Source organism: Castanea sativa, chromosome 5 (genome assembly GCF_040712315.1).
Source record: "Castanea sativa cultivar Marrone di Chiusa Pesio chromosome 5, ASM4071231v1".
Classification (NCBI taxonomy): domain Eukaryota; kingdom Viridiplantae; phylum Streptophyta; class Magnoliopsida; order Fagales; family Fagaceae; genus Castanea; species Castanea sativa.
In genome coordinates, this window is record NC_134017.1 from 6,091,943 (window position 1) to 6,101,284 (window position 9,342).

At 31.1% G+C, this 9,342-nt stretch overlaps 1 protein-coding gene across 1 annotated transcript; it reads left to right on the top strand.

The window, feature by feature from the left end:
• The first annotated feature begins 3,321 nt into the window (after window positions 1-3,321).
• On the top strand, window positions 3,322-8,945 carry LOC142634627 (protein SIEVE ELEMENT OCCLUSION B-like). The gene is made up of 7 exons (XM_075808920.1): window positions 3,322-3,525; window positions 4,222-4,317; window positions 4,671-5,125; window positions 5,452-5,546; window positions 6,131-6,264; window positions 7,541-7,996; window positions 8,355-8,945. The coding sequence occupies exons 1-7, from the start codon at window positions 3,322-3,324 to the stop codon at window positions 8,943-8,945; spliced, it is 2,031 nt and encodes a 676-aa protein (XP_075665035.1).
• Window positions 8,946-9,342: the final 397 nt, after the last annotated feature.

Consider the following 9,342-nt stretch of genomic DNA (forward strand, 5'->3'; position numbering starts at 1 on the left):
CGTTTAGGAAAAATGTCCCATTTTTAAATCTAGAATATTTTCATATTTGAACAAGACTTTATCCATTTTCATTCCAATTCATCCCATTTATGCAATATTATATTAAGATATGAAACTTGTGCTCAAATTATATATATATATATATATATATATACACACACAAAAGACAAGCACTATAGAAAACACCGATATAGCCCAATTGTACCAATTGTGGGCATTTTGAGACTAGTGATTTCAAAATGCCATTATAGATCAATATTTTTTATAGTGAAACACTGATGGCAAATGTTATATCCCTAGCATTATTCTATGTGGATGCGGTATTTAAGAAGAGTAGTGTAAAAACTGACCCTAAGATTCAAGATTAATTCAGATCTCATTCTAATTGATATTAATTAAATTTCTTCCCAACTTTATATATATATAAATATATATATATATATATATATATATATATATATATATATATATTATAACACTAATCGCATCTGTTATTGTTCCCGGAAATTGTGGAGAAGGGCAAATGCTCTGTAGGAAATATTTTTATGTTAATCACTTGCTATATATTAAGATAAATGCAGACCACTGCTAAATTATTGAGCTAATTAATTGGGATTAATGACGAGCTAAATAATATCTAGGGTAAGCACATTAGTAGCAACTTGTAATTGCCAAGTAGTGAAGCTAGTCTTTCTTTAATAACAAGAGAAGGAACAAGGTACGAGAGAATGCATGACACTGTGAACATTTAATAAAGAAGTGCTATTAAAATACCCAATATCTGTGCCTCGTTCTTCCTCAGCTCCTGTCGGTCATTGCTCCGAATTGCATCTACAGCTTCCTGTCGTTGGATTAAGCATTGTAACTGATTGGCTTCGGAGTTACTAGCTGATAATATTTATCACTAACAATGTTCTTCTCGTAGTTTTAGTAAAAAAAGGAAAGAAAAGTACGCATAAATACAATTTCTCTATAAACACGTTGGTAAGTTGTTCATCTTCTAATCCTTACCAACCATTTGTCAAGACAGATGCTCAAAGTTCTACAGTTCAGTACGCAAGAAAGGAAATCTCCATTCATCTTGATTTATGCTTGACCAATTGAACTACGATTTCACTAAAACAGAATTTCAGCCCTCCAGCCCATCAAGTGATTAATGTTTTAGTTATACTTGACCTAGCATATAAAGAAACCCTATTGTCCGTTTTCAAAAGACCCTGCAGCTGCTCTTTTGAGATCTGTAAGGTTATGTGACTTCTTCTTTTAAAGTCACAATTGGAATCAATTTACATATGATCTAAACCAAAAAATATGAAGTTGTTATATGCCAGTCATCAAAAGGTGTTGGATATAATCCTTCAAAAGTAATCTTGGAGTTGTGGACTAAAGGCCTACATTGGAGCAAACATTCAAGTGGTATCTTGGAGTCATGGATTGGAGGTTCACATTAGGGACACTATCAAATCAAAAAAGTCTGTAAATCTTGGAGTTGAGTTTGGTAACTTTAGTTAAAATTTCCAAAAAATAACGTTATTTAGTCTATAAATTTCTATTTAATAATTGATCTATTCACCTCTTGGTAGATAAGCTCAAGTCCCTGTAGCATTTTATCATAAAACTGGTTTGTTTCACTATTTTTCCTAGGTAATCGTATCTTGTCTTGTTTACTATTTTTTTGTGCATGATATTGATGATTTTTACATTAACCTAAGTCTTGCATAGATAACCTAATTAATAACTCGGTTTTAAAACTGGTTAATAACTACTTTGACAAGTGTCTAAAACCAAACACATTTCAGGTGGGAAGAGAAGGGTTGTAGAGGGGGGGGGGGGGGGGTGGTGAGGCTGTGGGGCAAATGGCTACGTTGGTCACATTGGGTCTGTCCTTGTTCCCAATCAACGTAGAACTCCTCAAGAAAAACTTCTTGTAGAAATAACTAAGCTCTGGGCTAATGAAATGTTCATGATCTTTTTATAACAGAAATATATGATTAGTTCTAAGGGGTTTGTGGTGGAGTGTATAAATCTATATTGTTTCAATCACAACTTACCATATGTAATATGATCCTTTCTATTTGAAAGCTAGATTAATTTTAGAGTTCAAATTAAATTTTAAAATTTTAAAGGTGTTTGCAGTAAAATATATTTAAAATTTTAAAATATTTAACAATCTGTACTTAGATCCAAAAAATAAAAATAAAAATAAAAATCTTAGACATGAAATAAACAAAATAGATATAATTTGAAATGAAGTTAATTGTAACTCGTCATATTAATTGTTGTGAAAATATTATGAAATTTTTTTATCTCCCATATTTTAATTACTCTCTTCATAATAATCTAGGTTCCCTTTTGAGGAAAAAAAAAAATTTACAATAGCTTAGAATGGTTTACTAACTCACCGGTGAATCATTAAACAAAAGATTAAATTGTAGATGGTGGTGGATCCATGTATTAGGTGATTCACTAATTATTTAGAAATATTGTGCATTTTTGTTGTCTACATAGTTTTATTGAATAAAAGTAATAATAAAAGTTTTATAACTTAATTGGTTGACATCTCTTAGTGTTCCAATGTAAAAATTCAGGATTAAAATCTTCCTCTGTAAATATAAATATTTAATTGTAAAAAAAAAAAAAAAAAAAATCTACTTCAAGTTTTACAACATAATCTTTACATATGATTTGGCAATGTGAGATTGGTAGATTTTTAAAAACATAATAAATGAAGGAAAATGATAGATTTACAATTTTTTTTATAAATTATTGATGTGAAGAATGATTATTGTTAAATGAAAAAATAAAGTTAGTAGTTAGTCCTGATGACAACTAGTAAAAATTTGCAACAATAATATATAATTCATAAAAATATTGTAAAATAATTTGTGATATGTAGCATTACTCATAAATGAATGTCAAAATTGGTTATTAGTGACATATCAATTTGTCCTATATTGTAAAATTTGTAGTAACTCTAACATCACTTTTTAATTTTTATTGAATGATTTTCTTACCTTAATTATCACATTTATTTATTTATTTGAGAGTTAAGCAGTGCCCTTCATCCATACGTACAATACTTTGAGGATGGATATCAGAGTGAATCTTTCTGTTGATCATTGACAATTAGTTGTCATTTATATCACTAGATCTAGATCTAGATCGACCGCGTATCCTATCAACTCTTGGTTTGTCTTATTCCAATACTGATGCCTATAAATAGGGCAATAGTCAAGCTATTGCACCACACCATTACTACAAGCCAACTTCTCCTTTCTATTCTGACTTTGTTTCTAGCTTTGTTTTGTAATACACAATACCATGGCCAGCAACAACACACCAGTTTCCGCACAGCAACCCACTATGCGGAGGGTGCTAAAGATGTCCGAGGACGAGATCAAGAAACAAATTCGTTCCACCCATAATCAAACTAAACAAAAGTTAGATTTTGACCCTTTTTATCTTTTTGATGTTGTGAAGAACATTCTCAACCCTTCCATCATTGTTGTTGATAACATTGTTCAGGTATATGTATAAGATACTACCACACACTTTTTATACGTTTTTCTTTCCTCTTTTCTTTCTCTTGTTAAAAAAAGAAAAAGAAAAAAGAAAACCCCTCTGCCGATTATTCCCAAGGAATTTTCTCCGCCTTCATCTTTTGAAATAGCATAGAGACCAACGTTATAATTTAATACGTTTAGATATATTAATAATATACTACTAATCATGTTTTTTTAACCTCTTTTTTTCGAATTTTAAATACTTTGTACGTGAGTAAGTATCATTTCGTTTACAAGAGTCTTGTAACTCAACTAATTAGTACTTTTTGATATTTCAATTATAGACCACTAGAAATCTCTATCTCACAATAATCACATATTTTATGTGTATATATATATATATATATATATATATATATATATTGTGTGTGTGAGATGACATTTGAGTTTTCTTTGTTCTCATAATATTTATCACATAAGCTTTTGAGCCCTCATATTTTTACACCTCATTTTTTTATTATATATATTTTTATTAATATAAATTATATTATACATTTAAATCCTCCACTAAAAATTACCAGTAAAAAAAAAATATTTTGTTTTTTTGTTTTTGTTTTTGTTTTTTTGTAAATTGCATGGATTATTGAATAGTTTTTATTCTCTTAATATATCTTTCAATTAATGTTTCTCACATATGGTTACTTTTGATATAATCTAGGGCAAAGCGAAAGATATGGAGAAGGGAAACCAAGGTGAAAGTTCCCCTAAAGCCTGCTTCATTCCACCCTGTATGCTCAAGCGACTTTCCTACGAGGTATGATTACAAGAAATATGTTAAAGTATTAAAAATTTTACCAAACAAGTTTTACAAACTAACGTATCACCTTAAATAAAAAATACTAATTAAGAAATTTATTTATCATATTTTTTAATTGGTCACATAAATTATTAAAATTTATTTTAATTTGTAAATATTTTTTTGTATAATTGTTAATACTCTTAAAATTTTGCTAAATAGAAAAAGGTATATACATGTGTGTGTGTCATGAATATAAAAAAGTCTGTGGAACTGATTGAATAATTAAATGTTAAGATGAATGTGATTATTTAGCTATATCCTATATAGTTACATAAGTGTTTTTCATAATGGCAAATATGTAATGTCAGATGGCATGCAAAGTTCCGGGTGAGGAAATCGCATACGAAACAACAATATCAATTCTGAGGAATGTTCTCTCAAGCTATCCATGGCATGTGAAGGCTGTGTTGACCCTTGCGTCTTTTGCTTTGGATTATGGGGAATTCTCGCACCTTGCTGATCAGATTGACTCATCAGACCAACTCACGAAATCACTAGGAATCTTAAAGCAAGTACCCATCGTCCTAGGTCGTCAAGGCGTTGAGAAATACAAGAACTCATTTGGTAAACTTAACACTCTGATCAAGTTAACACTGGATGTCGTTGAGTGCGTCGTTGAGTTGGAGAAACGAATTGATGGAAATAATACTAAGGATGTACCAGAACTCTCACTAGCCATTGAAAATATGTCTATAGACGTTTTCTGGACTATCATAACTGTCGTAGATTGCATGTCTCGGATATGTGCTCTCATTAATGATAAGTAAGTCCTTGGCCTTGAAATGTACTACATTTATATATATATATATATATATATATATATATATATATATATATATATATATATATATATATTAAAAAAAAAAAGGTGGAAACTACAATATATGATGAATTCATTTGAGTAGAACTCTTTACTATCACTATAACTACGGTTTGACATGATATATATTAAAAAAAAAAAGGTGGAAACTACAATATATGATGAATTCATTTGAGTAGAACTCTTTACTATCACTATAACTACGGTTTGACATGATATACGGGTTCCCAATCTTCTCTAATGCAAATGACTATGGTTTCCAATTTCAGGAACAACACACAGGAACTTCTGCCCTTTACTGGGAAAATCACTTCCATCCTCAAATCACTAACAGACCAAATAGCTGTTTGCGATCGACAAATAGGTTAGCCACTCAGACTGATGTCACTCACAGGAAATAATGCTACCTGATTTATTACTTCTTTTATCTATAAGTGCTACTTTGATGCCCTAGATTGATTGGATATCAAATAAGTATCTGTTGTGTGAGGGTGGTAAGTCTCACATCAAGTATATACCGGGTTGATTTGGACTTTATTAACAACCACAAGAAATTTCAATAGTGACTAAACTAATAATTTTGGATATGTTTTATATGTAACTAGTAATTTTCTTTGGTTTATTACAAATGGTATCAAATCCAAACCAATAACCCATATAAGCTTGGAAAAACTGCCCCACAAAGTGGGGCTTGATGAGGACATCAAGGTTTAAGTGGGGAGATTTTGATATCTTATATTGATTAAGTATTGATTAAGTGTGTATTGTGTGGGTGTGTTCTAAGTCCTATACTAACTTGATATGAGCTTTAATATTAACACCTCAATTTGTGACTAGATTTTTTTTTTTTTTAGAGTATAACACATATATTTCTAGTGCTTTTATTTGAGTTGATACAGATAATTTATATGTTGCACATATTCTGACCAAATTTTTTGTTCAATGCAGCGGAAATAAAGGCTTATTTGAAGTTTAAGAGAGACTTAGAAAGCCTGCAGGACATTGTGGAGTTCTTCAAGAAGCTAATATTTGTCGAGGAATCGCACAATTTGCAGCAAGCCACCATATCAAATAACGAATTGGTTAGTTCTATTATACATTTCTGGGATCGAATCTCTGATGAAAAGACAATTGGCTTATCACATATACTTTTTAGTTTTTATTTCTACTACTATTATTACTGTTGTGCTAGTCAAAGATACTATACTAAATGAAACTTTTTTTTTTTTTTGTATAATCTCCTTAACATTTATTTTTTGAAAACGTATCCTTACAATTTTCAAATGAAATGAAGTATAATTATCATATGGTCCATGATGGATTTTCGAATTAAATTTTACAAATATAAATTTATATGGAATGTCATGTCATATTATAGATGACATAAAAGTAAACAAAATTTTTTTAACCAAATATGTGGAAGATATCTCAATGAGTAAAAACGTATTTTAAAATTTCCCCAAGTCAGAGCGAAGTATGTGTTCAGGAAGCCAATAAATGTGTTGATCTCCTTGCTAAAGAGGGATGTACTCTTCAGGAGGATTTTGTGGTTTTTGATGTATCCCTCTGTTGTCATTTCATCCTCGATTAGTTCGGATGTTCGTGGGCTTTCCTATTGTAGGCTTTCGGCCGCTACTAGGGCCATTTTGACTTCTTAGTTTTTAATGAAAGTTTTGTTTAACCAAATATATATATATATATATATATTCTAAAATTTCACTTAATATATGGAAGATTTGAATTCTAAAAATAGTGTATCTACAGTGTTGGGCTAATATAGAATTGTATAATAGAACCGGATAGAAATTATGTTTAACTTAGTCTTACACATATCATAAAAATTAACAAAGTCTATACTTTAACGATTTCTACAAATAAATAATATCAAAATCTAATATGAAGCAAAGTAGTTTCATTTTATTATCAATCATATAGGGGTGTGCATGCCTGTATGAGTCGGGTTGGTGAGTTTTATCAACCTAACCCGAGTTTGACTTATAAGAAATTTCCAACTCATTATATATGCAAAAATCAATCTAATTCAACCCATATGGCGGTTTGGTGGGTTAGGTTAGATTGGTACATTGTGCTTATATGTTTTATGCCATGTGAAAAGTTAGATTTTCTTAATTATTTAATTATTTTATAAAAAATTATTACAACATATGAATATACTTTATCAAAACAAATTCTTAAAATATCAAAATTAATCAAATTTAAAAATTAAAATAAGGCAAATAAATAAACTAAACTTTTGACTCAATAGAATTATGCCTAATACGTACTTCAGTTAAATAGATAATTCTTTGACGTGTGGTGTTAACATAGCTTAATATAATAATTATATTGCACATGCAGAGTAAAAAGACTGAAGGGTTGAGAAAAAAGAAAGTCTTGTTGTTCTTTTCGGACTTCGACATCTCTGAAAAGGTTGTTTCGATTCTCAAGCCCATCTGTGAAGAAGAAAGCAGGAAGGATCAGTATGAAATTGTGTGGATCCCAATTGTGAAGAACTGGACAGATATAGTGCAAAGCAAGTGCAAGGTTAACGAGAAGTACTTCTGGTACGTAGTGCGACAGTTTTCATCAGTGTTGGGCATCAAGTATGTTAAGGAGCAGTGGGGATTCAAGGACAAGCCTATTGTCGTGGTGTTGAGCTCAGAAGCGAAAGTGGAACATAAAGATGCATTCCACATGATTCAGACATGGGGAATAGAGGCCTACCCTTTCACTTTTGAGAGAGAAAGAGAGCTGCGTAATAGAGAAGATTGGTTTGGATCCACCATTGACTTCATTCCTGACGTATTAACCTGGGTACGTAATGTTATATTTTATAAATATAAATGCATAAACATATAACGGTGGTATTTTTTTTTTTCACAATATGTTTTACACACATTATAAAACGAGTTTTTTGTCAACACAAATATCGTGGAGATGGTGAGCAGTCTTGGGTTATACATATATTTCAAATAAAAGGATTTGTAACAAAGATACAATTTATTTAAATTAAACTCTATTAAAAATACAAAAAATAATTTAAGCACAATTCTTTTCGTGCTAAGTTGTTTTGTTAACAGGTGAGTTTTAATTGGTTTTAACTAACATGTAATTAAAGTGAATTAAAAAAATAAATTATAATGATGGAAACTTTTTGTACTTAATCAATCAGATGAAAGAGGAGAAGTACATTTTCTTATATGGAGGCGAGGAGACCTGGATCAAAAAATTTGAAGACGAAGCAACAAAGGTGACAAATGATCCTGACATAAGCAGTGAAGAGATTTCCATAAAGCTGTTTAATGTGGGAAAAACATGCAAAGCGAAAGATTATCTTGGCATTTTCTTGAAGAACCTAAACAAACTTTTCTTCTCCAAGTCTCAGAAGGAAACTGAATTGGACACAAAGACAAAGGAAATCCAAATGCTGCTTTCCTACATGAATGATGGCGAAGGATGGGTTGTGCTGTGTAAAGGGCATAAATTGGTGTTCAGTGGTAACGGGACAAAAGTTGTGATGGCCTTGAAGAGCATTAATGACGGGAAGCAGGGTCTGCACAAGAGTACTGAAATCCAAGTTCTTCTCAAACAACGCTATAATGAAATTATACTTCCAGTTACTTGCTGCAAGTTTACAGCCAACACGAATTCTGGCTGGGTCCATGGAGATTGCGCAAAATGCCCTGAATGTTCCCAAATCATGGAGATGATTATCAACTTTAAATGCTGCCACAAAGGCCATCCTACAAAGGCCGTGCCCTAGGAGAAAGTAACTCCTTGTATCGAACATATACAACATTATGTCACTCACAATATGTGGGTCTCATAACTGTGTATATGCCCATACATAAGATTGTTACATCCCTCTTTTTCTCTACCGGTACTATTTCCAGGAAATAATTGCGTGCGTGTCTAGGTTTGTTTTCAATGTCAAACTTTAATTGTGTGATGTTTAAGTAGTGCCACAATAAAGGGCATCTTGATTACGTTGGTGACCTGATGCTAATGTTATCGGAGGTATCTCTATGTAATCTTTTGATTTTCACGTTACAATTCGAGTCTTTTATTATAAATGACAGTTTGCTCGCAATTTCACACTTTTGACTTTCGATTTGTATTTCCATTGGGATCTTTCATGGCATTAGCTAAGGCAACCGAGG

What these genes read in the sequence shown, in the direction of transcription:
- LOC142634627 (XM_075808920.1), top strand. Translation starts at nt 3,322, where the DNA reads ATGGCCAGCAACAACACACCAGTTTCCGCACAGCAACCCACTATGCGG. An exon ending in TGTTTGCGATCGACAAATAG is followed by an intron (nt 5,547 to 6,130) that starts GTTAGCCACTCA and finishes TGTTCAATGCAG; the next exon opens with CGGAAATAAAGGCTTATTTG. An exon ending in TTCCTGACGTATTAACCTGG is followed by an intron (nt 7,997 to 8,354) that starts GTACGTAATGTT and finishes TTAATCAATCAG; the next exon opens with ATGAAAGAGGAGAAGTACAT.